This window comes from Durotheca rogersii (assembly GCF_024521655.1).
Source record: "Durotheca rogersii strain YMJ 92031201 chromosome Unknown GGS23scaffold_10, whole genome shotgun sequence".
NCBI classification, from domain to species: Eukaryota; Fungi; Ascomycota; class Sordariomycetes; order Xylariales; family Xylariaceae; genus Durotheca; species Durotheca rogersii.
The window spans coordinates 1,058,724-1,086,276 of NW_026251241.1; the positions used below are offsets into that span (position 1 = coordinate 1,058,724).

General features: G+C 56.2%; 6 protein-coding genes across 6 annotated transcripts; 2 read left to right on the forward strand and 4 right to left on the reverse strand.

Annotated features, from left to right (window-relative positions):
• The first annotated feature begins 3,354 nt into the window (after positions 1-3,354).
• GGS23DRAFT_568885 (Poly(A) polymerase) lies at positions 3,355-6,839 on the forward strand. Its single transcript, XM_051516423.1, has 6 exons — positions 3,355-3,974; positions 4,049-4,796; positions 4,855-5,503; positions 5,655-5,766; positions 5,818-5,944; positions 6,047-6,839. Exons 1-6 carry the CDS (start codon positions 3,829-3,831, stop codon positions 6,113-6,115), a joined length of 1,851 nt encoding a protein of 616 aa, XP_051371951.1. The 5' UTR covers positions 3,355-3,828; the 3' UTR covers positions 6,116-6,839.
• A 902-nt stretch (positions 6,840-7,741) lies between these two features.
• GGS23DRAFT_60200 (uncharacterized protein) lies at positions 7,742-11,996 on the reverse strand. The gene is made up of 8 exons (XM_051519261.1): positions 11,733-11,996; positions 11,382-11,463; positions 11,252-11,317; positions 11,087-11,145; positions 10,988-11,006; positions 10,871-10,936; positions 9,063-10,804; positions 7,742-9,006 (listed from the first exon to the last, which is right to left on the reverse strand). Exons 2-8 carry the CDS (start codon positions 11,382-11,384, stop codon positions 7,923-7,925), a joined length of 3,039 nt encoding a protein of 1,012 aa, XP_051371952.1. The 5' UTR covers positions 11,385-11,463; positions 11,733-11,996; the 3' UTR covers positions 7,742-7,922.
• A 1,107-nt stretch (positions 11,997-13,103) lies between these two features.
• On the reverse strand, positions 13,104-15,184 carry GGS23DRAFT_60319 (glycosyltransferase family 57 protein). The gene is made up of 4 exons (XM_051519442.1): positions 15,016-15,184; positions 14,671-14,943; positions 14,113-14,606; positions 13,104-14,052 (listed from the first exon to the last, which is right to left on the reverse strand). The coding sequence occupies exons 1-4, from the start codon at positions 15,090-15,092 to the stop codon at positions 13,391-13,393; spliced, it is 1,506 nt and encodes a 501-aa protein (XP_051371953.1). The 5' UTR covers positions 15,093-15,184; the 3' UTR covers positions 13,104-13,390.
• A 1,180-nt stretch (positions 15,185-16,364) lies between these two features.
• Positions 16,365-18,107, forward strand: GGS23DRAFT_60422 (concanavalin A-like lectin/glucanase). The gene is made up of 2 exons (XM_051519579.1): positions 16,365-16,638; positions 16,707-18,107. The coding sequence occupies exons 1-2, from the start codon at positions 16,526-16,528 to the stop codon at positions 17,956-17,958; spliced, it is 1,365 nt and encodes a 454-aa protein (XP_051371954.1). The 5' UTR covers positions 16,365-16,525; the 3' UTR covers positions 17,959-18,107.
• Positions 18,108-18,550: 443 nt separating this feature from the next.
• On the reverse strand, positions 18,551-21,757 carry GGS23DRAFT_568901 (metallopeptidase family M24-domain-containing protein). Its single transcript, XM_051516424.1, has 4 exons — positions 21,412-21,757; positions 21,000-21,126; positions 20,007-20,918; positions 18,551-19,937 (listed from the first exon to the last, which is right to left on the reverse strand). Exons 1-4 carry the CDS (start codon positions 21,635-21,637, stop codon positions 19,085-19,087), a joined length of 2,118 nt encoding a protein of 705 aa, XP_051371955.1. The 5' UTR covers positions 21,638-21,757; the 3' UTR covers positions 18,551-19,084.
• GGS23DRAFT_568907 (fungal-specific transcription factor domain-containing protein) lies at positions 21,758-26,500 on the reverse strand. The gene is made up of 6 exons (XM_051516425.1): positions 25,550-26,500; positions 25,305-25,375; positions 24,497-25,244; positions 23,805-24,437; positions 23,359-23,743; positions 21,758-23,302 (listed from the first exon to the last, which is right to left on the reverse strand). The coding sequence occupies exons 1-6, from the start codon at positions 25,783-25,785 to the stop codon at positions 22,469-22,471; spliced, it is 2,907 nt and encodes a 968-aa protein (XP_051371956.1). The 5' UTR covers positions 25,786-26,500; the 3' UTR covers positions 21,758-22,468.
• Between the last annotated feature and the right edge of the window lie 1,053 nt (positions 26,501-27,553).

The window sequence follows — 27,553 nt, forward strand, 5'->3', positions numbered from 1 at the left end:
GGAAGAGGACAACTAGGCCTGCCTCCAACGGCCCTCTCTTTTCCCTCCCTTCTCCAATCCCCCCTCAGACCAATACCCTTTCGATTCACTCCGCCTCCAGTGCCATTCCGTCAATTCGCATCTCGCATCTCACAACACATCCTATTTCGTGATCCCGTGTCGTCCCTGATACGTCTCCGCCTCCGCCTCCGCCTCTGCCTCTGCCTTTGTTCCCTAGCTCGAGCCTATCCATACCTACTGCACTCCTGTCTGCCTCCCTCTGACTCTGCGGCCGAAAAATAAAAACCACAACGAAAACGACAGAATCGCTACCAGTATCGAGACCAGCCTACATAGATGTGACCGATTTATCATGCGGCCATTTCCCGGCGACGACGCTTGGATCGGGCGTCAGCGCTCTGCCGACCGCGATCCCGCTCCTCTGATGGCCTCGACCTCCAGCAACCAGATGTCCTTCTTCCTCGCCGACGAATCGTCCATTGATTCGTACATCGAGCACTCGAACCCGCACGGCCGCTTTAGAGATTTGCGCAAAGCTGGCGCTACGTCTGTCCGCAGGGATGATAAAGACAGCGAACCGTCGAAGCAAGCCGCGATGCAGTCGGAAAGAGACCCCATGCCTGCCTACTCCCCCACATCGAGGGCTTCGGCCTTCACGCGCAGTCCGGCCTCGATGACATCCCACAATAACTCGTCGCCATCACGGCCGATAACACCCATAATGCTCGGTACATCCTATGCTGGGTCTGCCATTAGCAGCCCATCTTCGCGGGGGAACTCGTCCGCGGGATCGTTGTCCGAGCATGCGGTCAGCTTCGAAGATGATCTGCTGGAACACGACCCTTCTAGCGTGGCCGATGGTGGCGGCGCCCCCCAGCTGGTGATGCCTAGCATTCGAATGCCAAGCCGGCGGCCCTTCACCGAGACGGGCAAGAGTCTAGGACGGCTGAAGGTTCTGTTTGCCGGCGACTCTGGTATTGTACCTAGCGCGACCGTTTCCCGACTCTGGCTAATTTTGCCGCGCTGCAGGTGTCGGGAAGACCTCTATGGTGAAGGCAATCGTGCAAATTTGCGAGCACATAGTTCACGCTGATCCGATCCCGTCGCCGGCCGAACCCAGCCGGCCAGGGCAGGCGAATCCACCAAGAAGGCCACAGAGCTCGACGCACAATATATCCGAGATATACGCCAGCACTAAGCCCTATCCCGAATGGTGGTCCGCCGTTAGTGAACCTCACGTCCTTGAGAGGCGCAGGAGCCTGGGTGAGAGTGTTTTAGAGCGCAACGTCTGTTTTGTAGACACGCCCGGTTATCGGCATGGTTCCTCGGTGAGTATTATTCTCCCCCGGCTCTTGGTGTTTGAAGACTAACTCAGTGTAGGCGATGGAGACGATTATGCCTTGCGTGGAATATATCGAGTCTCATTTGAATAGGGTGTCTTCGGATGCCTTGAGTGACTCTGATATGTTGAACATGCTAGGGGGCAACGGCGGCTTTCAGGTCGATGTCGTCTTTTACCTCATTTCGCAGGGTAGGTTGGCATCCCATTCCGTAGTAGTAGACGACGCGAGGGCTAACCTGCCCCAAAGAGATAAAACCAGTTGACCTAGAGTATATTCGCCGTCTTGTTCCTCTCACCAATGTCATCCCCATCGTAGCCAGGGCCGACTCGCTACAGCCGGAGCAGCTCTCAGCGTGCAAAGACGAAATCACTGGCCAGCTTCAAGGGGCAGGCCTTAACGTTTTTAGCTTTTCCACGGCGCTCAGCAGGGGCTCTGCCGTACCCGTCCCAACCACCCCATATGCCATATCCAGCGCCACTGGTTCAGATGACGATGTCATGGACGCGAGCCTCCTGATGAGCCCGGATTATGTGCAACCACTGATCACGTCGGAACTGAAATATCTCGTCGAGAATGTATTTAGCCCGAACGGAGTATCGTGGTTAAGGCACTCCGCGGCTAAAAAGTATCTCGAATGGCGAGCCGTGGGTGCACCGCGGCCGCGCCATTTATATAGACCGCTGAGTCTCGCTGAGCCAGCGGTATCGTCTGCTCTCGTTCGACCGCCGGGGAACGCGGTGGGTCGATACTCATCGCGAGCATTAGCACGCCTCCACGACCAGCAGGGCGAATACGGCCTGCCGCAGCTCCACGTTGCAGACTGGGCGGCAGATCTCCAGCGCAGTCTCGCCAGCGAGCGGGCCCGGTATGAGGGACTAGCTCGCGGTGAGCGAGCAGTTTGGCTCACAGAGCGCTTGAACGAATGCGTGCAGGATGGCACGCTGGTCGCGTTGCATAAGCCGAGAGACAGGTTATCGGCAGGGAGCAGGAGGGCGGCCAGACGGGGGCACTCTCGAAAGACGAAGCACCAACAAGACCCGTTAGGGTTGATGCAGGTAGCGGCGGACTTAAAAGCCACAGGATGGGCCGCTTTGGAAGTTGTGGGAGGCATCGGCGTCATTGGAGGGTTGGCACTCTGGCTCTCGGGGCAGCATTGGCACACGGATGCCATGCAGCTCACTGACGAGTGGGTAAGGTATTTGGGCGTGGACGTGTGAGATAGCATCGGTACCTAGTAGCGCCTTGTTGTAGGGGTTCCTGACGGTGTTGCGTAACCTACCACCTACGTAGGGGTGATTTGGGGTAGTGATAGCTCTACTCACTTTTGACGGCCTCGACTCTGTTATATACATTAATCTTGACTCGACCAGACTGCTATATAGTAATCTCATGCTTTTCTCCCTGGTTTTTTTTTCTTCCTGGTTTTCGAGCGGTTGGTTGGTTTCTCTCGTGTGTGCATACTTAGGAGGTACCTTCTACAGGTCGACGTGTGTCCCCCACCGCCTTGACTAACTTCAATATGGTAAGTCGACGGTATATTGCCCTATTCCTATATTTGCTTTACGGTCGTTGACGATCAAGGTACCTGCTGCGCTTAAGTGGTAGGTACCTTCCATGTAGCGCTACGGCTACTGTGGAGGCGCGTAGAGTGTAAGGTTACATACGCTATAGGGACCCAAGGTACATGCTATCTTTAGAACCAGCCTGGGAAGGTCTACTGATACTAAATCTGGTACCTCAGGTAGACCAAATGCAGATAGGTACGTACCTCCTAATCCTAGGTTAGATACCTCCTAATGTAACGAGTTAGCTAAGCGCGCTGAGTTAGATGCATGTACCCGCCACTCAGATCAGTCCAAGACGTGACGGGCTGAAGCAGGAGCGGCTGGCAAAGTACCGAAGACTTGACTAAGCCGGGCCGGAAACTGGGTGTTTAGATGATTACGTACGACGTGGTACATTAGGTACCTCCTGCACACATACAATTTAACGCCTTGGTGCTCTGTATGCATATACACGTATTTTCGAGTCTCACGCTTCTCTTCCAACTCAGTCCTTCGGCCTCGTTTTTTTTAAATCATCTCTTTCGCCGCCTGTCCAAACGCGCGTCAATCGAATTTCTATCTTCGCCATCTGAATTAACAGCTCTGCCTGCCGTCCTTCCACGAGCGGCATCTCTCTGGGGGTAGCTGGCAATCTCCCACGGCGACGCAACTCGTGGCCTCACCCGCCGCATCACATTCAGGGCTCCTTCCCGAGGGCCTGTGCCTACGCGAACATACCCATGGCAACATTGCTTATATTCCATCTGCAGTGAATCTTCGTTGCTGCTTCGCCTCCCCCCAGCCGGCTTCTCTTGCGCCCTCGTCGCGTTGGCCTAGCGAGTCGCCGCCGTGCTCACCGGATGATACACGCCGGCCCGACCGATCCATCCTAGGCACCGTCCTGCCCGCCTGATTTCGGCGCCCGACTTGAACAGGCCACGATGGCGAACCCCGAGCAGACCTGGGGTATTACACCGCCGATATCGACCGCTCTCCCAACCCCCGACGAGACTTACTCTACGAATCTGCTTCTAGAGGAACTGAGACGCCAGAATACGTTCGAGTCTGCGGCGGAGACCAAGAAGAGGTGAGTCGACAACGGGGTGACGTTATCATTGATTGTATTCTCGGCATCTGACAGTTCTTTCTTGTCCTCGACAGGGAGAGGGTTCTCGCCGACCTCCAACGAATCACCGACGAGTTCGTCAAGCGCGTGGCGCGAGAAAAGGAACCGCAGAATGAGGTTCTTATCCGGGACGCCCGCGGCGAGGTCTTCACCTATGGAAGCTACTGTCTCGGCGTATACGGCCCTGGCTCCGATATCGATACCCTCGTCACCGCTCCCCGATACGTGACCCGCGAGGACTACTTCCAGTACTTCCCGTCCTTGCTACAGGAGATGGCGCCCAAAGGCGCCGTGACCGACCTCACTGCGGTCGAGGACGCCTCCGTGCCTATCATCAAATTCGAGTATTGGGGTATCAGCATCGACTTGATCTTCTCAAGGATAGCTACGCTGAAACAGTTCCCACCCCATGGTCAGCTTACCTTGACCAACAACGAATATCTACGGGGTTTGGATGACCGTGAGCTTCGGTCCCTGAACGGCACCAGGGTTACCAAGGAGATCCTCAGCCTGGTCCCGGAACAGAGCACGTTCCGCCTTGCTCTTCGAGCCATCAAGCTCTGGGCACAGCGGCGCGCTATATATGCCAATATCATCGGGTTCCCGGGCGGCGTGGTCTGGGCTATGTTGGTAGCCCGGATCTGTCAACTCTATCCTAGGGCCGCCAGCGCCCACATCGTGACCAAATTTTTTCAGATCATGAAGGCCTGGCATTGGCCTATGCCGGTGCAGTTGAAGCATATGGACGATGGTCCGCTGAACGTCCGCGTCTGGAATCCGAAGGTGGGTGTTCCGTGTTACGGCGGAGTGGGAAGCTTCGCACCTAATTAACGGACTACAGATATACAAGAGCGATAGCTACCACTTGATGCCCGTTATCACCCCGGCGTATCCTCAGATGTGCGCAACCTTCAACATCACCCATTCCACCAAGGCCGTCATACAGCGCGAGCTCGAGCGTGGTGTGGACATCACCATCCAGATCCGGGAGGGAAAACTGCCATGGAAGGATTTGTTTGTGAAACACACTTTTTTCACCTCGGACCACAAGTATTATCTTGCCGTCATTGCCACCAGCATCACGAAAGAGGCGCACAAAATCTGGTCCGGATTTGTCGAATCTAAAGTCCGCGTCCTCGTGGGCGATCTAGAACGGCACCATGATGTCTCCATCGCACGCCCGTTCAACAAGGGCTATGAAAGGCAGCACAGGGTCAAGAGCGACCAAGAGACTGAGGAGGTTCAGAACGGAAGTCTGAATTATATCGTGCGCGAAGAAGAAGAATCTACGGTGAAGCAAGAGAACGGTGTCGAGGGCAAGGCTGAGGTGAAAACAGAACCGAACTCGATCGAGGCAGGGAGGGGCGAACCGGCGGACCACAAGGTCAAGTTCGACGCCGAGGACCCGGAGGTCAGGATGGACGATATCCCCACCCTAGGAACCAAGATATTTACCACGACACATTACGTAGGCCTCGAGCTTGCTGAAGGTAGGTGCATCGTCGCCATCATCATTCTCTCGTCTTACCTCCCGTATCTTGTATCGTGACGCGTGCGGTTCTCCTCTATCGACGAGCGGTTGTCCCTTTTTTTTTTTTTTTTTTTTTGGTGATTCCTAACCGAAGCTTGATAACCTACCAGGTGCCAAGTCGTTGGACTTAACTTCTCAGGTCAACGCGTTCAAGGCCAGGTGTAGCGAATGGGACAAGTTCGACTCGAATCTGAACTACTTGAGCATCCAACACGTGAAGAAGTAAGTGCTTTCTGAGCCTTTTCACCGCGACCACTAACTTGATTTCTCCAGCACCAATCTCCCCGACGACGTCTTCGAGCCGGGCGAGGTCAAGCCGACGCGACCCCGGCTAGCCAGAAAGACGGCTACAAACGCCGGGCCCGCTCCCCCCCCAAAGAAGCGCAATGCTTCTTCCGAAGTATGTAGAGATGAATGGTAGATGGCCGATATCGTGACTATCACCAGGATATTTTCAAGGAAGTCCCTCTTACTCTTGAGAGTTTGCTAATTCACACCCTAGGCCAACCCTCCCCCCGCGAAACGACAGCAGCCCGCCCTGCAGGCATCGACTACTGTTGCGGCGGGCTGAGCGTCGGACACGCCCTAAATGCCTGTGCTTTGCCAGAAACAGTTTCTTACCCCGATTCAGCTTACCCTGATTTTTTTTCCCGGGCCCCGACTGATCTGCTGTAGCTGACATCAATATGTATTGATACTAACCTAATATTGTCCGGAGGCGGCCATAGCACGGCGTATGTGTGTTGTGTGTGTGTGTGCTCTTAACACACCCACGGACTCTTTTAACATCTATCGTTCACGAGCCAGCCAGGCTCTTCCGGCGCTCCGTAGGACAGCCTGGTCGAACAGTAACAGGACACGGGCGCTCCCGGCGAGATAGGCTACGGCAACCCGGAATCACCAGTTTTATCTAGCGTCTTACCCCTAGACAGGATGCAAACTGTGTTGTTCTTGGCCTTGCCTGTTGATCCAAAACTCGGTGCCCCGGGGGGGGAGTTCGTAATGGCGAGAAGGGAAGATGTTATGGTTATTCTCTACTGCGACGTTTCCCCCTTTTCTTCTTCTTTTCTTATACTTGTCCCCTCTCCCCACCCCCAACCCCTGTTTGCTTTATCATGTAGAGAGAGCAAGAGAGCACGACAGAAAACACACAACAGAGAGAGAAAGGGATAGGCCCACTCCCCTGACACTGATCCTGACGTAGGGCATCGGACCACGAGCGTTGAGACATCACGCACGGTGTATCTAGAGGAGTTGCGAGTAAATAAATGCATTTTTTTTCCCCGCGGGACATACATTGTCTCGGTAGCGTCGTTACCGAGTTTCCGCTAGAGTTCCCGGGCCTGCTCCGTGAGGTCCACCCCGTTATCGAGGGATTATCGAGTGATCCCCCGCGCGCCCGCGTAGAAGAAAGGACAGTCCCTCACGGCACGCAGCAAAGTAGGTATACCTAGTCGATGAATTATAAGACCCCCGTAGCGTCCCGCCTCGGCCTCTAGCAAGCCGAGCAATTCCCCCCCGTCAGCCGTTCGTCGCTAGGGCTCGTCTTTCTCTGCTTTTCCTCTCCTCCCCGCGGCCATCTCACCTAGCGAGTAGGCCCCAATACATACATATATACTAGTCCCACGGACGCTTCTTTCTGCTCCGAGGGCCCGCTCGGCCTCACGGCAATCCATTGCGGCTTTGTATTCGTTTCTTTTCTTTTACTTCTTTTTCGATCCATTCCAAAACGCCCCTCCTCGGGATCCCTTCTTTCCCATCTTACCATCCTCCTCCCCGCGATGTCGTGGGGACGATGTCTTGAGAGTGTTGAAAAGGTAAGTATACAAGAATAAATTGACCATGTGTATGTCGCGCGCGTGTGGTGTGTGTATGTACATTTAAGCGGCGCACCATGACAGAAAACACGAAGGCGATCGCGTATGGAGTTGAGCAGCGGAACTACGTCCAATCGTGGACTGCTCCCCCCCCCATCAAAAACAGGAGAGAGAAAAAAGGCCCTTCTTCTCGCCCTCATCTAACGCCACGCCGTAAACCACAATCTTTCCCTCTCCCCCTCCCTCTCCCCGGAATGATGGGTAGATCGACTGGTTCGCCCTGTTCCGTTGCCTCCTTCTATGTGCAACCAATGGAGATGTATATATAAAAAAAGGGGGAGGACTGGTGGCGGAAAGTAAACCGAAAAAACGCCGTTTTCCTTTATGCTTTCCTTTCTATGGATTCGCAAAAACGTTCCATCGTAATCAACCATTTCGTCGTCATTCGGCTATGCGGTTATGTGTGGAGGAAGGATAGTAATGGAAGCATTTTCAACGTGGGTTTGCGTTCGACGGGAATCGAGCCGACTCCTGAGGGCGTGGGACTGAGCATCTCGTACTCTAGCTTCGGCCCTTCTTCGATGCCTTGCGCGACTTCGTCTTTGGCGGTGGGGGCGGCTCGCTGTGGAGGTGTCCTAGCTCGTCGATGGCCACAGTGTTGGTCCAGCTGAGAGAGCGGTAGTGCTGCGCAGGTTCCGGGCTTGCCTGCGTCTTGGTTCGCGTGCTCATGCGCTTAGGTTCATCCTTCTTACCATTTTCCTTGGGCTTCTCCTTGCCTTCGTCGCCTTCGTCTGCCGTCCCGAGATACCTCAGTCGGTTTTCCATATGGGTGACGATCTTGTCCTTGTAACTCAGTATTTCCTTCCGCAGCTTAAGCTCGTTGAGGCCCCGCGGATCTAACCAGTTGAGGAGCGAGTCGACTTCGCTGGGCTCCGAGTAGTAACCCCACTGGCGTGCGTTGAACACGCTCGTTCGACCCTCTTCCATCTTCTTCCTCTGGGGAACCGTCATCTTGAACTTGGCCTTGTACTCATCCTGGTATTCGGGGATCATGTCGATGTAACCCTCCCGCTCCATGTCGTCGGGCCCCTGAACCCAGATGCAGCCGTTCGCATAACCCGCGTCGGCTGTTGAACTATTAGGCAATCCCGCATACGGCATGCCATTGCGTTCGAACCAGTAATAGCGATTCCAGAATCGGTCCTTGCCCAGAATTCGCGTTCGGCCACAATCTGCCTCTCGAAGATCGTTATCGATCGTAGCAATCTCCTCCTCGCATTTCTTGACGAAATCCTCCTTCTTCTGGATATCCTTGAGTAGTTTCACGAACTGCTTCGACTGCTTGGGCATCTTGGCGGCTAGTTCGGCTTCCTTTTTACGTTCCTGTTCCTCGCGCTTACGCTGGCGTTCGGCTGCTCGAACACCACCTCGCCGAGTACTACGCCGAGCGTTGGCATCTGCGTCGCTCTCGCCGACCTCTTCGCTATGGTCCTCGGCTGAGTCGTCGACATCGGCCATCTTCACGTCAACGTCGCCTGCCCCATTCGTTTTAGTAACGTCGGTCTCTTCGACCGGGGGGGAGGGAGGCATATTGTCGGGCAGGAGGATCTTGCGCTGGTCGTTAAGCGCCCTCAGGTCCTCCAGACTACGAGAAATATCAGCATGTCGAATCAGCATTGGGCAGGAGGAGCTTCAACATACGCTTGCTTTCGCTGTCTCTGCCACTCGATCTTCTCTTTGCGGTAACCTGTCATAGTTTCCGCACATTCCTCCATGTATCCCCGAACGGCTCTAGTGTCGATCGTAAGCATGCATATCAGCTGCAAAACTGAGACGCGCAGGTTCAAGTCAAGCTTCGAGTAGTGTTCGCGCACGGTCTCCTGGCTCGGTTCAACGTCCGGGGGTACGAGATGAGCAAGTATTTCTTCACAAGCTTCAGTCTGCCGCGTGTTCTTAGACAACTGGTTAAGTAGCCCGACAATGATCAACTCCCAACCGCCGTCTTTGAATTCACGCTTCTTCAACTGCTCGATCCAGTTAAAGTTGGCGAGGGCGTCAGGGGCGCGATGTCTGGCTTTGGGCTCCGCCATCTTCTCGGCGGCCTCGGCCTCAGCCCTAATCCTCTCCGCTTCGAGCTTCGCCAGGCTGCTCCGCGTCGCACGTCCCGTCGGCTTCGGTTCCGGCTCCGGTTCCGGGCTCGGAGCCGCGCCTTCTTCCTCGTCCTCGTCGCTGTCCTCGTCGAGCTCCGGCAGAGCGACGAGTATCTTACCTCCGTCGTTTTCCGAATCCACCACCTGCTTCAGGAGTGCGCAGTGGATCTCAGTGAACAATTCACATGGGGTATCCTCATTAGCGATTTCCATCGCCTCCACAAAATCGTCAAACGTGAAAGAATCGAGCTTGAAGACCTCACAATACACATTCAGCGTGTCCCATGTCTCTAGCAACGGCCCGATCGACTGCATCAGAATTTTATCGTTTCGAGCCCCGCTGTCAACAACACCTTCTGGTGGGTCGCTGCACATAAACTTCAGCGCGGGGCGGACGTAATCATCACGAGGTTCTAGCTGGAGGTCCTCGATCGGGTATTTCGGCGGCGGCGGCGGCGGCGGCGCCGCCTCTATCTGTGGAGGGGAAACGACAGGAGGCGGCGGAGGGATCGTGTTCCTAAATGGGACAGGGAATTGGAAAGGGTTGTTTCCCGGCATCGGCGGATGAGGCCCGTGGCTATGCGGAAACATGCCGGAATTGTGATGGTCGACGTCCATATCACGGTGCGTCTGATGGTTGTGGTGACTCTTGACCGGCTTGTGACTCTTCGGCGCAGGCTTGAGTTCGGGCAGCCGGACGGGCCCCAGGTTTTGAAAACTATTGGCCAAGCCATTCACGTCCTGCACCCCGTTGACGGGATGGGATGCCTTCCTCTGGGCCTGGTTTTGCTTTCGCTCGAGCACCTTACTGTCGTATCGCAAATGCGGCGGCACGCGAGTGTCGATATGATACTGGGCAGCCACATCGTGCTTTACCAACCAGGGTGCTCCGGTCCAAGTCTCGCGCGTGACAGTCTTCTTAATAAAAGAGCGCAAGACGGACTTCGTAAAGATCTTCCTGTCGCGGTATATATGCTCACTGTCCACGACAGCATCATCGTTAGGTCGGCCGTCGATGCTGGTGCAATAGCGCGAGTAGGGCTGGGTGAGAGTGCCATCAGGCAGAACCTTACTCCCCAGACGAGACTTGTCTCTAACCACGCCAGTCAAGCGCTGCCCGTCGGGGAGTTGAATGGTGACGGCCTCGCCTGGGTAATAATCGGCCTTAAATTCATCATAGATCATATCTACCAAGGTATCAATCCTTGAGATGGTTTGAAATTGAATACGGCGAAGGATGGGCCCCTTGAGAGCTTCGGGGAACGCCTGCTCAACTTCTTGAGCCCCAGCAAGCTAAATCACATGTTAGAGGCGGCACGGCACAGGGGGCGACAGGACTCTGCGTGACGAAAGACCTACCTCGCTCTTAAGAGCTTCGAAGAAAGTCAGGCCCGAGTGGCCCGTGATCTGACATATAAAGCGCGGCTAAGTGACGGGTCAGCAGCAATTCATCACCCAGTCAGCCCCGGCACCGACCTGTTTATAAAAGTCCATGCTATGTGGAGAATCATTAGCATCATGCCAGGAGGGAATGGGGGGGGGGGGGGGGTCCGGCTTATTAGTATAAGCGCTTACCGATTCAAGTAGTCCTCATAAGTCAAGAACAGCTCACCCGTCCGGGGGATGAGCCAGACCTAGAGCGGAAGCGAGCCAGCCGTCAGCGGGGAGTGCATCGCGGTGTACGCGGGTGTGTATAAGTGCAGAAGGGTTGGGTGTGCAATGGGCGGCAGGTATCTTTACCTCCGCGGACTCATCTTCCACCAGCGGGGTCTGCAGAAACTGCACCGGCTTGCGCTTGAAGAGAACCTGCAAAAAGCTTAGCCTGGCTGTTGCCTCCCTGGCGCAAGGTGGCCGCCGGCCGACGACTTACCATCGCAGCCGCTACGTTATATGAGGCGAGCCGATAGAGCTACCTGAATAGGGGAGTTGAGAAGCAGCCGCACGGAGAAATCCTGCAAGGCTGAAAGTCAGCCTTCCTAGCTGGCAATTCGCGTGTAAGTGAGGATCGAAAGCGGCGGAGATGAAATGGGTTGAGCCGGGGCATGGCGGCGGCTCGTCTGGTGGTGTTGTTGTGGAATGGGGAGAGGAGGGCGGGCAGGGAGAGGCGGCGGCCCGGGGGGGGAGAGGGTGGTGGTGAGGGAGGGAGAGGTGGAAAAAAGGTGGTAAATGCGGTAGGGGTAGGGTAGGGGTAGGAAGGGCGTTAGGTGGCAGGGCGACTCACATGCGAGGCTGTCAAAAGTATAGACAGAACGCGGTTGAAGCTAGGGAAGACGCGTCAAGATAGTCATGGAGGATGCTGGTGAAGATGCTGGTGGCGGTGGTGGGAGAGGAGAGGGCAGGGCGTCGGGCGAGGGAGGCGGCGGAGGGAGGTTGTTGATGTAAAAGTTTTTGAAGAGCGAGTAGGAGGAGGAGGAGAGGGAGGGAGGAGAGGGAGGAGGAGAGAGAGGGCCGAGGACTAAAAATAATAAGGCGAAGAAGGGCAGGAGGAGGGAAGAGAGAGGACGCACGCAGCAGCAGCAGCAGCAGCAGCAGCAGCACGCTACATACATGCTGGGAGGGATGCAGTGTAGGCAGGTAGGGGTGTACATCTCCGTATACATCGAGAGATACCTCGGCGCCGCCAGGCATACACGGCCACAGCGAGGCCTGGGAAGTAGGTGTACATGCCGCCAGGGAGCCACGGGGGTACAGATGGAAAAGACACGCACCGCAAGGGGGTGGGCGGCACATGCCCGTGTACACGCGGCCGCGGGCGATACATGCGCCTATACATCCAGACCCGCGCATCCCGCTGTACACGTCCAGGTACACCCACCGGCGGCTCGCACGTACACCCCTACCGCACGTAGCTCTAGGTACCTTTAAGGTACGGCAGGCGGGAAGCAAGAAGAGCCAGACCCCGGGATGACAGGGGTGAAGCCACCTAATCCTGCCCTCTGACTGGTCTAATCAGCGTGGGCCCCCTTCGCTTATTTGGGATGGGCCTCAAAATCGTGTCCACCTTGGACAACCACTCCTACCTACCCCATCCTCACTCTCTTCCACCCGTCATCCTCGCAACCACAGCTCACATCCACATTCTTATACTCGTTGGGATCGCTGCTTTCAGCCGAGTCGAACGAGCCCGCATCTGCTGGTCTTTGGCCGCGCCGCCGCCGGCCGCACCCCGTGTAAGCCCGTCCCGGATTCCTGGACCCAAACCTAGGTCCGCAGACGGCAAGTTCCCTCGACCCCGACCGCCGCCTCGCCCGTCCGCTCCCAACCCAGCCGCTGGTCGGACCAGGCCGGTAGCTATCTCAAATTGAAGCCCGTCTCCTGATTCACCATCGTGCCAAATCACGTCTCTCTCTGGCACCCTTCACCTTGAGTGCAGCCATATATCAGTGCCATACCTTCTTAGCCACCCGCTTCGTATAGGGTGCGTAGAGCACCCCGCGGAGATGCAACCAGTGCGGAGAGTGTCCGACGGGGCACCCCCTCCCTTTTCTACACGGCTCTGTGCTCTCTGCCGCGTCGCTTTGGTGAAATAATTAATATAGCTCTCTGTTTGGATCGCCGGGCGGGTTTGCTGAGACTGACAGGCTGCGACTGGCGAGGCCGGACCCGAACAAGCCTGTCAGGGGGGACTTTCTTGGTCACTACCTCCAAGCAGCCCACATGCACACCCCCAGGTGGGATAATAAAAAAACAGGTAACTGGCCTTGCATGAAAGCACGTCCGAGAACACCACCACCCAGCCTTTGTTAGGGAACATCTACATTCGCCAAGAGAATGGCCGTAATTACCACGAAGTCAATTTACTCGGCTGCAGGATTGTCTCTACAGCTTAGCGACTATGAGAACTTGGGGATGCCCCCCCCAATATGCCACTCGACCAATCTACGACGCAAAGTACACCACCATAAATCCTACCCAGCTACCAACTACCCCTATGGCCGAATACGAGCTCATGAACATCAGAGGGAGGAACTCGAGGCTCTTGCCGAAGATTACGTGGTGTAGTAGCGAGCAGTAGGCTATCAGGGGTATGCTGACAGTGATGTATAGGATGGTGAACCGGTCGAAGAGGAAGAACCTCGGACGGGTGGAGGGGAGAGCGATGCGATCAAACGCCATCAGGAACAGTACCAGCCAGAAGATAGTGTAGACCGTCTTGATCGGGAATTCTGCAGAGGTGAAGAGGAGAGGGAAGAGCGAGACGTGGCCGGACACTGCTAAGGGGCGGAATGCGCTTAGATGCCTTCGGTCTTTGAGAGCGATTAGGCTAAAGGGGATGATGACCAACAGGATAGCTTTCTCGTGGACATGCCATCCGAAGAGGAACGACGCATACCCGCAGAGCGTCACTGCCCCTATGAAGGCGTCCCAGTTAGGGTACAGGAATAATTTGACAAGCGGTATGACTTGAAAGAGGAGGGTGAGCGCGAAGCATATCCTGGGAGTGACCTCCGGCAGCACCGCAAACGCCGTGTCTCCCACTAGACCTCTCGTGACGCTGTTGACAGCCTCCATCCGGACCGGCAGCCCTAGTCGCGGCCCAACTAATTCCGGTCAGCTACTCTGCACGATTAGGCTAACTTGCCGTAAGACGAGTAACCTACCAAATATCAACGCCCGGTCCACAAAAGAATACATGGCCCAGACATTCGGCGCCCAGTACGCATGGCAGAGCCCGCGAGAGAAGGGGAAGAGCCTGCTGAGGATCTGGGGGATTTGGTTCCTCAGGGCGAATGGACCGAATGCTAAGCCGAAGATGCCGAGGATGCCGGATGCCAGTTTAACGCAGTTGAGAAATTGGATGCGGAAGACGGACTTGGGCGAGAGACAGTAGGTCCTCAAGAGGAAGACGAAGTACGCCGGCGCAAGGTAGAGATAGATATGCTTCATGCATAGGAGCGCTGCAAAGACGAAGCCGCTCGCGAGGAGGCTCGACTTCTGGCGCGCTAGGACCAGGGATAAGACCAGGATGCCGTACATAGCTCCGTTGTACTGGAAATGGATGTGGTCGATGATGAGCAGGCCCGGGGAGAGGAGAACCGAAATGGAGGCGACCTGAGCTGCGCGCTTGGCCGCGCCATGTGAAGACTCGACAAACCTACGCGAGTTGGTGTATCAGTGCCACACGTCGGACGACGGGACGGGGACGGATCTGCACTTACAGTTGCAGAGCGTATATAAGCATCACCTCGGTCACGATGACGGTGAATCTCTGGAAATATATGGTCTGCCAGCTATCGTAGCCCAGGTTGCGGACCCGGAGCATGGCCGGATCGACCAGCTTCGCCACCTGGGACAGAATCCATTCGAAGTAGGCGAAGAAGGGGGGGTAGTCGAGGGTCCATTCGGATGTCTTCTCGTAATACCACTCCCACAGCGACAAGCTATGGGTGAGGGCCAGCCAATTCCGATGCACCTCGAAGTCGGTGGATTTGCTTTTCGACAGGTTTGGCTGTCAGGCATCATGCCACGGAGCAGAGAGGCGCGGGGAGTGCAACAGCACTTACTAGGCTGGGAAGAGGAGGATCTTGAAGGCAGTCGCAACTATTGCGCACTGCGCAATGGTCGGGTATAATTCAGTCATTTGTCCCGGGCGTCATGGCCGAGTCTGGGGCCGTCGGAGGGGTGGGCGTCGAGGTGGCTGAAGTGTTCGCGAACCAATCTGCTGGCATATAAAGAGTGAAAGTTGTGTGAGAGAGAGAGAGGGTTACCTAAGGTAGGTGGGTAGTTGATAGCTGGCTGCAGCGGAGCTGGCTGAAGAATTGAAGTCAATTGAGGCTAGGATGGACAGCCCCACAGGGGTCGGTATGTAGGTACCTACCGGCCGATGTATATACATGTATCGCTCTTTGCCAATGTGCGACATCCGCCAAATCGAGCCCTCCACCACCAGGTACGTGCCTCACGGTACTACCCCTGCTTGCCTCATGTGGCTGTTCGGCGGCCTTGCGGGTTTCATTGGTCGATCGATGATTCGACCACACGTACCTACGTAGGTCGCGAGGGACGTGCCGCAGGGATCAGATCTGTTAGTACTGGGTACCCAGTAAGTACATGTATGCCTACTGCGACGGCATCTATTCTGCATATTTTGGTGTGTGGCGGATGTGCTAAACCCGCCTACCTCTATGATCTTAGGTACCTTGGTAGGTACCTCCCCCTAGCGTCCCGTACCTAAGGTACCCGGGGGTAGAGAGGAGGTAGTGCCTTGCCTTCTACGGGCTCTTTCCCAATGTTAGCGGGAACTCTGAACATCAATCCTTCCTCCCGAGGCGTACTACCTTAGGTACCTACCTAGCCCTACATAGGTACCTAGGTACCTAAGGTAAGGTGCCTAAGGTAGGGCACCTTGGGTTTGAGATATCTAGGTTAGGTACCTATAGGCTATAGGTACCCAGGTACTAGAGGAGGTAGTTACCAATCCCGGGAGCCTTCGTGAGGTACAGCCAGGTACCTGCCCACGCCTCTGGGGAAACTACCTACGTGGACACCTTTCCATCACCACACGGCAAGTGCCATCCAGCCATCGAAATGCGCATTCTGTCCACTCGCAAGCCGAGCCATCTCTCTTCAGAATCTTCAGAATCCTCCCCTTTGGAACCTCCTTTTGAATCCATTCCCCCCTTTTCCCCCTCCCCCCTTCTGAATTCTCCTTCATAGCCAGCCTGGCCGATGCTGGTTGGTTTCTGCGCATAACTTGAGGCGGATTGACCCCTTCTTTTTTTCCCCCCCCTATCTTGTTCGCCTTTCGTTTCTTCTTTTGGGACTCGATCCGTTCTTAGAAGCTCCCCCCCACACTCCTCAAGCTTTCGTCCCAAGACTGGGATAGCTTGGTGCAAAGTGTCCTCTCACGGGCTTACACTAGTATCGTCACAACCCGTTTCTCGGGACCCTCTCTTTCGATCTCGCGCACCCGTCTGCCACCACCGAAAATTCGGCATTCTGCATTCGTTTGTCCTGCTATATTGTGCTGAGAATATCGACCTCGGAAATTGATCTGAACCTCTGGGTCCAAGCATGCGTTTCCTGCAGCCGTCAACCCTTGCCTTTGGGCTGGCTACCGCGACAAAATTGGTCGAGGCTCAGGCACAGTTTCTCGTTAACGAGCTGAGCTTTGGATACTCCGGAAGGTAGGCCTGCTCGGGAGACACGGCTACGCCTGTGGGGTAGCTGGGGGACTAATTGAACTTGTCGATAGGATAAATGATCGAGGCCAGGCAACCGTACCAGGTTTCTCCATACAGGGCATACCGAACGTCCCTGAAGTCTTGTCGAACAAGGTCATCCTCACTCCCCCGGCACCTGGCAATACTCGAGGCGCGATATGGGCCGACCAACCGAACAAGTACGCGACATGGGTGGCCGACGTCGACTTTAGGGTGAACGGTCCCGAGAGGGGTGGTGGCAACCTCAATATCTGGCTTGCGCGACGGGGGAACCAGGAGATCGGCTCAGCCAGTATTTACACGGTCAGCAGATTTGACGGCCTAGCCCTCGTCATCGACCAACACGGTGGCTCGGGAGGCATGATCCGGGGCTTCTTGAACGACGCCAATATCGATTTCAAGACACATCAAAATGTCGACAGTCTGGCTTTTGGGCACTGCAATTACGCCTACCGCAACCTGGGTCGGCCCTCGCAGATCAAGCTGACGCAGACGCCCCAGGCGTTCAGGGTGGAAGTGGGTGGCCAGCTGTGTTTCGAAAGCGACAAGATTGCCATTCCTCCAGGATACTACTTTGGCATCACGGCCGCCGCGGCAGACAACCCGGACTCCTTCGAGATTTTTAAGATGGTGACCATGACCGAAAACCTCGAGGCTAAGCATGATGCGCCTCCTCAGCAGGGCCAGCCAAACCAGAAGCAGGCGCAGGCGCAGACAAGCTACGGCCGCAAATCGAACAATCAAAATAACCAAAACAACCAGAACGGTCAAAACTACCAAAATAGCCGAGATACAGACGATGCTTTTGACGACACCATCCCCGACGCACTCGCCGACACGATCACGAGCTCCAAGGCGCAGTTCGAGGACTTGCACAACCGTCTCCAGAGCACCAACCACCACCTCTCGACCATCTTCCGCCAGGTTTCGAGCCTAGGCAACATCGGCGAGAAGCGGCACGAAGAGGTTTCCAAAGCCATACACGAGATGAAGCAGCTGCTGTCGAAGCTCGACAGGCTGGACTCGCTGCAGAACGAGATTACCAAGCTGCAGCGGGACATGAGGGAAGTGCGGAACGACATCCACGTGAAGGTGAAGGATTCGGAGCACGCGGTCAAGAGCTTCATCGGCACGAACCACGGCACCATGCTGGAACACGTGGCGGTGCAGAGCGCACCGAAGCACGGGAAGCTCATCTTCATCATCATCGGAAGCCAGGTGCTCATCGTGGCCGGTTACATCATCTACGAGCGCAGGAAAACTACGCCCAAGAAGTATCTATAAGCGGGAAGGGCGAGCCAGCGGCCGAGGCTATCTCTTCGGGGGCCGCCGGGCGGCGGGCTGGCGGGAACTTTTTTGTCTGTATTAAAAAAGGGGCGAGGAGGGAGTGGCGGCGAAAAAAAGACTCGGATGTGAAATGAATGTTGCATGACTACTCTTAGCGCATTAACATTGTATTTTTGTCGGGGCGGTCTTTTTATTCCCTTTTGCGTGTTCTCTCTCTTTTTTTTTGGCCTTTTTCTTGTCGTCCCTGCTTGACTCGCGATTCTGTGTATGCGGGCATTGCCGCCTCGGCTTTACTTACTCGTGTTGCGCGCTCTCTCGGCCCCCTCTCCCCTTTTCCCCCGGTTCTTGGGGTGCATAGAAACGGCGTTTGTGTGGTAGTTGAGTGACTCGTTCGAGCGGAGAAGAAAAAAAAGAAGAAAAAACCAAGCATCCCTTCTCCCTCCTCCCTCCTCGGCCAGCGGGGGAGGTATGCGAAGTGTGAGAAACGCTCGGCGGAGCTCGGGACAGGTGGGAAGGCGGTGGTAATGGTAATACTGCGTCTTGCGATCCTTCCCGTCTGTAAATACCCTGCTTGCTCGCATCCATGCGTGTCGATTTGTACCTATAGAACTAACCTGTTTTCCAAACTGCAACTCGTCTATATATATGCGTGTATGTGTATGTGTGTGTGTGTGTGTGATCAGGGGCCAGTGTCCTAAATAAGATTCATTCGTTCTCTTGTGACAGAATCCTCCTCCCTTTGCCCTTCCTTGACCCCTGTCCTTGCCTTTCCATACCAACGCCGTGATGACCCAGATGTGTGTGTGTGTGTGTGTGTGTGTGTGTTGTGCGGTGGTGTATATGCACGTTGCATGCTTCAAAGCATGATCCCATCGTACGCGATGACGATACCTCCCCCTCCCCCTCTCGCCCTCCTATCCTCCTCTCCTTTTCTCTTGCACTCTCTCCCCCTTCAGGACAAACTTGCTGCATATATACTCTCCCTCCTCCACTCTTCCTCTTCCCCTTCCCCTTCTCCTCGTCCCCCTTCCCTTTCACCACCCCTCGTCCCTCTCCCCTTTCACCTCCCCCTCGTCCCCCTTCTCCTTCCAAAGATCCGCCAGTCGAACCAGCGGTCGGCTAGTCATCCGAACCCCATGAGCTTCAGCAGGGCGTCGCCCTTGGGGGCAGCGGCGGTCAGCACCTCGGCGCCGTCCGCCGTGACCAGCACCACGTCCTCGACGCGGGCCCCGCCGACGGCCCAGAAGCGCTCGAGCGCCGCCGCGTCGATGTACCGCGCGTGCTCCTCGCGCCCGAGGAAGTACGCCTCGATGTACTGCCGGCAGAAGTAGATGCCCGGCTCCACCGTCACCGCCATCCCTGGCTCGAGCCGCGCCCGCGGCGGGAACTTCTTGCCCGTGCCCGCGCTGCTGCCGTTGGCCGAGCCGGCCGCGTTGCTCGGCGTGATCGCCGCGCTCACGTTGCGGTACGTCCGTGCCGACCGCAGGAGCTTCTCCTGGAGCTTCCTAGAAGGTAGAGGCGGTGCCGAGGGCGAGGGCGAGGCGGCGTGGCCGTTGCCGTTGATGCTGCTGCCGTTGTTGTTGCTGTTGTTGGGGATGTGGCTCGAACTGGGGTTGGGGTTATGGTTGCTGTGGTGGGAGAGGATGCCACCGACGACGCCGTGCATGGTCGAGAATGAGGGCTTCCCGTTGAGCGCCGGACGTCGCGTCGGCGACGAGGATACCGATGATGCGGAGGCGCGCCGCGGGAGCGGGGGCGGAGCCGGAGAGGAGGCGGATGAGCGGGACGGAGGGGACGGGGCGCGCGATGACGCCGGTCCTGGGCGGGGTGACGAGGGAGAAGAAGTAGCTGCTGCAGCTGCGGCCGCGTCACTGTCGGCCTGCTTGATCATAGCCCGCACCGATTGGGGCCCGATGGGCCTCCGTTTCCCCCACATGCCTTCGCCGGCGGGCCGGAGGAGGTCTTTGCTAAGGACGCTATGCATCGTTAGTCCGGCGAGTGCTACACCCGAGAGGGAGTTGGGGGGGGATAGGCCGGTCACTCACTCGTGAACGTCGAGCCCGACGTGATGGCCGAGGCCGTGTGGGAAGAACGCGGCGCCGGTGCCGTTGCGGAATATCTCCTCGGCGGTGCCGCCGCGCAGCACGCCGAGCTTGAGCAGGCCTTCGACGGCGACCATGGTGGCATGAAGCTGGAGGTCACGGAACAGCACCCCGGGCCGCACGAGCTTGATGCACTCGTCCTGCATGCGGTGCACGAGGTCGTAGATGGCACGCGCCTCGGCCGAGAAGCGAGACCGGGAGCCGAGCGGCAGCGTCCGCGTCACGTCGCTCGCGTAGCACGACCACTCGGCGCCGCCGTCGATAACGGCGAGATACTTGCCTGCGAGAGGCGCGCTATTCGCTTCGTAGTGCAGCGTCGACGCGTTGGCGCCGGCGCCAGCAATGACGGGGTACGACTGCACGTGCGCGTTCTGCGCCGTGCACGCTGCCACGAACGCAGCCTCGATCTCGCACTCGTTCTTCATGCCGTACGCGAGCGTCGCTACCTTGCGGTGCGCCGCCGCCGTCACCTCGCACGCCCGTCGGATCATGGCCACCTCGTGCTCCGTCTTGATCACCCGCGCGTCGTCCATCGCCGGTTGCAGCGATGCTGTGTCTACCTTGAGCAGCGGTCGCATCTGATCGAACCCCTCAAACTTGGGCAGCTGGGCCGGCCGCAGCGCGTACAGCGTCCCGGCGGTCGGTAGCCGCGCGTTGAGGTAAGCTGGCAGCTCCGACGCATACTTGGCGTCGTGCACGTCCGACAGGGCCAGGCAGTCCTCCGGCGTCGGCGTCGTGCCGAACCAGAGAACGGTGGCGGGAGGCGTGTAGGGGACCCACAGCGTCAGCTTGTCAGCGGCGATGTCGTATGTGATGCTACAGCCCGGGAAGCTGATCCCGCTCAAGTAGAAGAAACTGGAGGCCCATGTTAGCTGACACCGAGGGGACATGTTTTGACCTTGAAGCATAGAGGCGGTCGGGTTTGTCCAGACGTACTATCGGCGCTGCCGGAATGGCGGTCCCAGATCGGAGTCCTCCCACGTCGACTCCAGCTGGCCTGGTAAGTATATGATGCCATTTTCAACCCCGAGCGCTTCCGCTACTTTCCTCGCGTGCAATTTTGCTGGTAAAACCGGTTAGAACTCTATCCCAGGTTGAGGCATTTCGCGCCGAGTTAAAACGCCGAGTTAAAAAGTCGGTGAAGACACAACGCCGGCCGTCAGCGCCCCGAATCCTCTTCGCTTCGACGCACGCGACCGAACACATATACGCCATGTGTCCTCACGCCGACTCGACTTCACAATCGAGCCCCCTCAAGCCTTCTTCCTCTTCTTCACGGCGAACCCGGACCTACAGCTCGGGAGGGAGGCGGCGGAAAGGGGACGAAGAAAGGCATGTCCTAACTCACCGGGATACTTCCTCGGGGGTTCGTCCTTGGCCGGGTCCGCCACATTGACGTCGACGAAACTGCGGCAGACCTGAGTTAGCGGGAGACTCGACAAGACCGCACCCATGGCGAGGACCAAGATCGTAGGAAGGTCTCTCAGCCTGCGACGCTGTGACGAAGAGTCCATCTGGTAGGGAGGGAAGAGGTTGAGGAGGTAGGGAAGGTTGACGGAGTGATTTATAGACATGATGGCGGCGGCACGTACAGGGCGTCGAACTCGTCCACGACAACCAAGTTATGCTCGATGTCGATGGCCTCCATACTGATGGGGTGTTTGGTATAAGAACCTGCCTGGCAGCAACGCAGAACACAGACAGATATTAACGGGGTGGGGGAAGCCTGTTAGTTCGCCAGCGGAATATGCGCCAACACCCTGGCGTCCGCCTATCAGCCCGGCCCAGACCCGGCACCGCTGATTCGACCAGGGCACTTGATGGCGTGGCTGGCCGTAGCTGGTCGACCGTCGAGCGAGAGGGTCTCACGTGGCGCGGTTCCATCCACCGCTCAGCGTTGTACCTGCATACCCAAGCAGCTTGGGTATCAAGTCTGCCTGCACGTCGTCGTCGCCGTACCATTCACCCGCCCTGTCTGCCGGCCAGCAAGCTACACCTACTTTACAGGCTGGATTCGCGCGTCTACTCATATTCTACCCTTCCTAGCCACCCGTATGCAGCAGGCCGTTGTCCCCTCCCCCCCGCCACGTATCCTGCAGCTCGCGTTATCGTTATCCTCCAATGCTCTCCACCCACCCCCCGCCCGCACTCCCTTGCCTGTCTCTCTCGCAACATCTCACCTCAGCCAACATTTACATTATGAAAGCCACCTCGCCGTCTCTAGTTGTGAAAAGGCCTTGTATATTCCACCTCGACTTTCCGTTAACTTTTTAGGCGCGCGAACAAAAAAAAGGACTACCCCAGACGCCTCTCCTAGTGATCGATCTCGGTCGTCTTACAATTCCGGATTTGCGCAAATGCTAGTGTTGCCGTCATGCATGAGGTATTCCCCTCTATTCATAAACTTAGTCCATACCAGGCTGGGCGAACGATCCGTGCCAGGGCGAATTAGCTAGCAATTCCTCCATATCGCTCAATTGTTGGGGTCGTCGTCGCAGTGCTTGTGACTGACCTGACTGAGACCGGGAATGCCCTTGCACTTGCCGGTGATCTGCCGGGTGCATCTGCTGCAGCATAGGGTCTGAGTACATCTGAGCTGGGAAGTTGAAGCCTGGTTGGACCTGGGATTGCATGAAGTACGGCGGCAAAGGGCCCATGAGTTGTCCCTCGATCCCATCGTAGAAGTTAGGCATATAGAATTGAGAAGGGTCGTGGTGTGAGATGCTTCCTGGGCTAGCGTCGGCGATGCCTGGTTGATGACTCCCGAAATCAACCAGGGGGAGGTTTGGGTATGCCAAAGGATCGTCTGAGGGAAACATGACGGCGTCGAGTTGGTGAATCGGGTCACCCGTACTGGCTGTCTCGTGTTGTAGGTCCATGTGGCTCGTCTCGTGCAAACCTCCAGCAGCCACGGAATCTGGTGATGGTATCGACAGGTCTAGAGGCGAAAAGTGAAAACTGGAGGTGAACGAGCCGCCTAGCTCGGGTTGTGGTAGGGGGGAGCCGTCGATCGAGATGTCTCGCTCTACCGAGTCGGCTGGCGCTTTCCCCGCCCTTTTCGAGGAGACTTTTTGTGACGAGCCTTCCTCAGGCTGCGAAAGCGCCGTGTCTGCAGAATATGCCGGCCGAAGCGGCAACGACGTGTTGCTATCCCCCGACCCCGAGGCAGGGCGTTTTCGGGACGGTGTAGCTCGGGCCTTCACCTCCTTGAGGTTTTCCGGCAATCGGTCGAATAGCACCTAGCGATAAGTCAGGCATATATACTATCGGCACCGTCGCCAGGGAGTTCACGTACATCCAAAGCGCCCGATATGCGATCTGCAACCATGCTCTTCCTCGCCAGTCCGTCTATCACCTCTTTCCCCGCGACTGCATCAGCAAGTATTTCCATAGAACCTGGCTTGTCTTGGTTCTCTAGGACGAAGAAGACGAGGGATATGATGGCGGAGAATTCGGTGAAGAGGGTAAACCAATATGGCCCGACAAGAGACACCTGTTTCCGCATCTCCGTGCCGATGTGGACAATATTGCGCGCCACGCTGATACCGGCTGCCCCGCAGGCGTAAGCGCGCTCGTTCACGTCTTTGCCGGCGGAAATACGCGGAGAAACGTAATGGAGAAACGGCCTGTATAGCACCATCTGCACGTGGGCGTACGCGAATCGCAGGAGGTTACGAACCCTGGAAAACCACTTAGTAGAGTTCGGCTTCGCCGGCTTCTTAAAAGAGCATGCTATCTTACCGGACGACTTCGATGGGCCCTTCGGAATCCGGCCGCCAGGCAACAGGCAACTCCTCGTTCCATTGCTGGAGTTCCCTTTCTAGCTCCTTGATTTTCCCGTAGCTGATCATATATGACGCGTACGGTTCCCCAAGGCCTTCGGTCTCGCTCTGTTCAATGCCCTTGACCGGATATATGTGCTTCACAACCTTGCCCAGGATGTCCATCAGCTTCACGTGCGCGTTGAAGGCCTCAAAGAAAGACGGAGTCCCGGGGATCGGCGTGAGCAATTCATCTTTGGTGATGAACTGGTCGTCCACGGGAGTCGGTAAGGGTTGGTCGATATCCTCGTCATTGAGGAGCAACGGGAACCCGAGCAGCGCGGATACATACGTGTCCATCTGCCGGCATATGTAGAACACTCTCCGTCTCGTCTCAGATTCTATTGGGTTCAGTTTAATGTGAGGTAGGTGTCGATGTAAGCCCATCCTTAACGCCGATCGAAGGGCGATTCCCACGAACCCGTAACAGGTGCTCAAATTCGATACCGACTGGATAAAGAGTATCATGAAGAGCAATGCCTGGAGCGACGTGAGGTCTCGACACTCGGTTATGTCCTGTAGTAGCGCTCTGGCCGCGCTGTAATACTTGGCCCTGTAAGAATATTAGTCGAATCGATCCTCGAGTTCCGTCAGAAGGGCTCGTCAAATTACGCTTCATCGATTGCGGTCTTGTACGGCGGCGTCTCGGTTTTGTCATCCTCGGGCATGTTATACATGCAGCCGAGTGCCATAACAGAGAATGCCAGCGCTAAGCTCCTCTTGTCCTTCTTAAACGCGTCCGCCGGCTTGTCATATATGCCATCCAACATCTTATAGAAAGAAGGTATGTGAACAATCCGTAGCAGACAGGTCGCATTATGAAGAGACTCGGAGCAAAGGGCAAGTGCCCTTTCCTTCGGGGGTAAATCATACGCGTGTCCAGCGTTGCTTTGCGGCGCCCGCGAGCTTGAAGCCCGAGGAGAGTCAAAGGCAGTCATGCCAACTGGCCTAGGCGGGCGAGGCAGAAACGGAATCTGGTAGTCCCTGCCCAAAAGACTGCGGAAATGCTCTTTCATTCTCTTGAAGAAGACCGAGCCGGATGAATTTCCATGAAAATCATAGTCGCCTTTTTCGTCGAGGTCGAGCTGACCGACAGTTTCGATCATAGAGTGCAATTGAGCGTCTAGTGATGACGAGCTGGACGACTGCTTCCCCTTAGCCGCCGCAGCTCGAAGCCTGGCCTGCTCTCGCATGCGAAACTCCTGCTGGACCGCGGGGTCCAGACTTGGGTCGTTGAGGTCGACATCTGGCATGAATTTGCGTAGCAATGCCTCCGCTCTCGATAGTTTGTTTTCCAGAGCCTCTATATACTGCGGGGCTGGGTTCCTACGCCTATTGGACGGTTTGTCGTAGGTGCATTCTAGCGAGAGGCCATCAGCGACTTTGGTTGCCATGTTAACAAAGGAGAAGTCAGAGTTACCATAGCTATACACCTGACAGTGGGTGCATGGTTGCTTGCCGTCGCACTTGATCTTCTTCCTACGACACTCACTGCCAACCAAAACGTCAGCATCTTGGCACTAGATGTTACTCGGTGATATGATACCAAGGCACCGTCCCAGGCGGACCGCTCGAAAGCGACCCACAGAGAACCTCGGAGGGCCGTGCTAGAAGGGGCAATCGAAAGGGGGCGGTTCCCCCCCCCCCCTCAAAAGAAACACGTACTCGCAGGCGCGTGTGACCCTCCGGCGCTTCTGGAGAGGAATGGACGGAGTTTCGCTGGAGCTCTCGGCGGGATTGCCTTGGGGGGCGGACGCTGGCGTATCCCCAGCTAGAGACTCGGTCCCTAAAGTCTGCAAGACGGAGCCCTCGTTGTCTGACGTTTTATCATCCGCGGCCTCGGCTTTAACCGATGCCGCGCGATTCGTAGGAGGTTGTGAAGAGCGAGAAAGCGGTGTCATCTCTGATCGGGTGCGGGCGCCGACGCTGGCTGCCTCCGCGAAGAACAGTCCGCTGCCGTCTCCTTTCTCAATTTCTTCACTTATTCAGAAGATTGGACTTTCCTTCCCAGCGCATTTTGAGGAAATCTTGCTGCGTTTCGTCTAGCCACCCGAGTCGGCAAACGCCAGGATGCGCAGAGAGATTATCAGCTCTATATGTACAGTGGCAAGTTAGTTATCGCCGAAGGGATCCGATCCAATTGGGCGTTGGCAAGCGAGCGTGGACGGTGACTAACGAAATGGACTCAGCGTTGGCCGGCAGCAGAATAGGACGGAATAGGAACAGATTTAAACAAGTCGGAGACGGAGAGGGGAGGGAAAAGTAATCAGGTATGAGGTTATCATCCGTGCACCAAGAACTGGGGAAGACTGGCTGCTACTGGTGTATTACTGGGCGGTTATGTGGGAGGGAAATAATAAGAAAGCGCCCAGGGCGAGGTGAGGTAAGATTCGGGTAGTAGAAAAGCAGCCCGGCAGCGGTGCTGGACTGACACCTAAGCCGACTAGCATAGGAGATCAACAGTAGGTAGATGGGCAGAGACCGTGACCTGGAGGACGCCTGCCACCCTGCGCTGCAGGTAAGTAGTAGGCAAATAAATTACGTGTAGGTGTAATGTATGAATATATCGTGTGTATGTGTATATGGATAGGTTGGATCCCTTCTTCTCCGTCTCCTGCCTACCCTTCAGCATGGGGCGCGGGAGGAGAAGAGGTATGGCAAGGCTATACAGGGACAAAGGAGAGTAATGTATTCGAGGACGCCTACCAGATGAGGATTGTATTTTCTCGCTGCCCGGATGGTGTCCGGGTGGTCAGATGCTTCTTTTTCTCCCTGGCCAGGTGGCGGCAGTAACAAAAATAGGTAGGTTGGTCAGGTATGCAGTATCAACATCAGCGTCTAGGAGTGGTGAACGCGACAGATGGAGACCCGACTGGACGAATACCCAGATAAAAAAACGGGATCCAGGATCGAAATGATTTTTTTTTTTTTAAAAAAACTTAGCTAAGAGCCGGGGGGGACCCGATTGTGTAGGTACCTAAACGTATCTGTCCGCGGTTGGATATCAAACTAGTAGGCCCGATGCTGGTTGAGGCTAGTTACAGCCGGATGGCTGACGCACGACTGGCCTCGCCGACAGAGGGAGCCCCGGCCTGATGCTCGAGGAGGTGGATAGTATAATCGATACGGATGCACGCTATGCGAAGAAGTCTGAGGCTACTCGTCTAGCTCTGAGAGGCATAGAGGCATCTCAAAGGGGGTTTTCTCGAAGGGGGGACGGCGGAACACACGTTCAAGGAAAAGACATGGTGGCTCGAGTGTGGGGAGGGAAGGCCGTGGGAGGAGAAAGCAGGTGGTAATTGAGCGGGCGGGCGAGTGGGAAATAGACAGGAAAGGCGGGAGACGGGATGTCGCTGGGAGGTGAGGGAGCCTACAGGCCCTGGAAGTTGCAGCCAAAATGGATGCGTAACTCAACTACCAGGTACCTACACCACTACTGCGTAGTACACAGAGGTACGCTCAATCACCCGCACTCAGGGTTCAAAGTAGGTACCCTCATATAGAGGAGACAGGTATGTTCACACTCGTTGCGGTACTTGCGGTTTCAGCGTGGCGTGCGTAGCTATAGGTATCCCCATACATCGCCCCTCCCTATCGGGTATGGAGGGGCTAACTTCTGGCGGTACCTGCGGCTAGGTACCTAGGTACCTATCTAACCTAAGCTGGGCT

Coding starts and splice junctions, on each gene's coding strand:
- GGS23DRAFT_568885 (XM_051516423.1), top strand. CDS start 3,829: ATGGCGAACCCCGAGCAGACCTGGGGTATTACACCGCCGATATCGACC. Junction 4,797..4,854: donor TCCGCGTCTGGAATCCGAAG/GTGGGTGTTCCG, acceptor AACGGACTACAG/ATATACAAGAGCGATAGCTA. Junction 5,767..5,817: donor AGCATCCAACACGTGAAGAA/GTAAGTGCTTTC, acceptor TGATTTCTCCAG/CACCAATCTCCCCGACGACG.
- GGS23DRAFT_60200 (XM_051519261.1), bottom strand. Junction 10,805..10,870: donor TCGAAGCTCTTAAGAGCGAG/GTAGGTCTTTCG, acceptor CATGTGATTTAG/CTTGCTGGGGCTCAAGAAGT. Junction 9,007..9,062: donor CAGAGACAGCGAAAGCAAGC/GTATGTTGAAGC, acceptor TATTTCTCGTAG/TCTGGAGGACCTGAGGGCGC.
- GGS23DRAFT_60319 (XM_051519442.1), bottom strand. CDS start 15,092: ATGACTGAATTATACCCGACCATTGCGCAGTGCGCAATAGTTGCGACT. Junction 14,944..15,015: donor ATCCTCCTCTTCCCAGCCTA/GTAAGTGCTGTT, acceptor CCTGTCGAAAAG/CAAATCCACCGACTTCGAGG. Junction 14,607..14,670: donor CTTATATACGCTCTGCAACT/GTAAGTGCAGAT, acceptor CAACTCGCGTAG/GTTTGTCGAGTCTTCACATG.
- GGS23DRAFT_60422 (XM_051519579.1), top strand. CDS start 16,526: ATGCGTTTCCTGCAGCCGTCAACCCTTGCCTTTGGGCTGGCTACCGCG. Junction 16,639..16,706: donor AGCTTTGGATACTCCGGAAG/GTAGGCCTGCTC, acceptor ACTTGTCGATAG/GATAAATGATCGAGGCCAGG.
- GGS23DRAFT_568901 (XM_051516424.1), bottom strand. CDS start 21,637: ATGTCTATAAATCACTCCGTCAACCTTCCCTACCTCCTCAACCTCTTC. Junction 20,919..20,999: donor CCATTCCGGCAGCGCCGATA/GTACGTCTGGAC, acceptor ATGGGCCTCCAG/TTTCTTCTACTTGAGCGGGA. Junction 19,938..20,006: donor GTCGGGCTCGACGTTCACGA/GTGAGTGACCGG, acceptor AACGATGCATAG/CGTCCTTAGCAAAGACCTCC.
- GGS23DRAFT_568907 (XM_051516425.1), bottom strand. CDS start 25,785: ATGACACCGCTTTCTCGCTCTTCACAACCTCCTACGAATCGCGCGGCA. Junction 25,376..25,549: donor AGGGTCACACGCGCCTGCGA/GTACGTGTTTCT, acceptor TTTGGTTGGCAG/TGAGTGTCGTAGGAAGAAGA. Junction 23,303..23,358: donor GCATATCGGGCGCTTTGGAT/GTACGTGAACTC, acceptor ACTTATCGCTAG/GTGCTATTCGACCGATTGCC.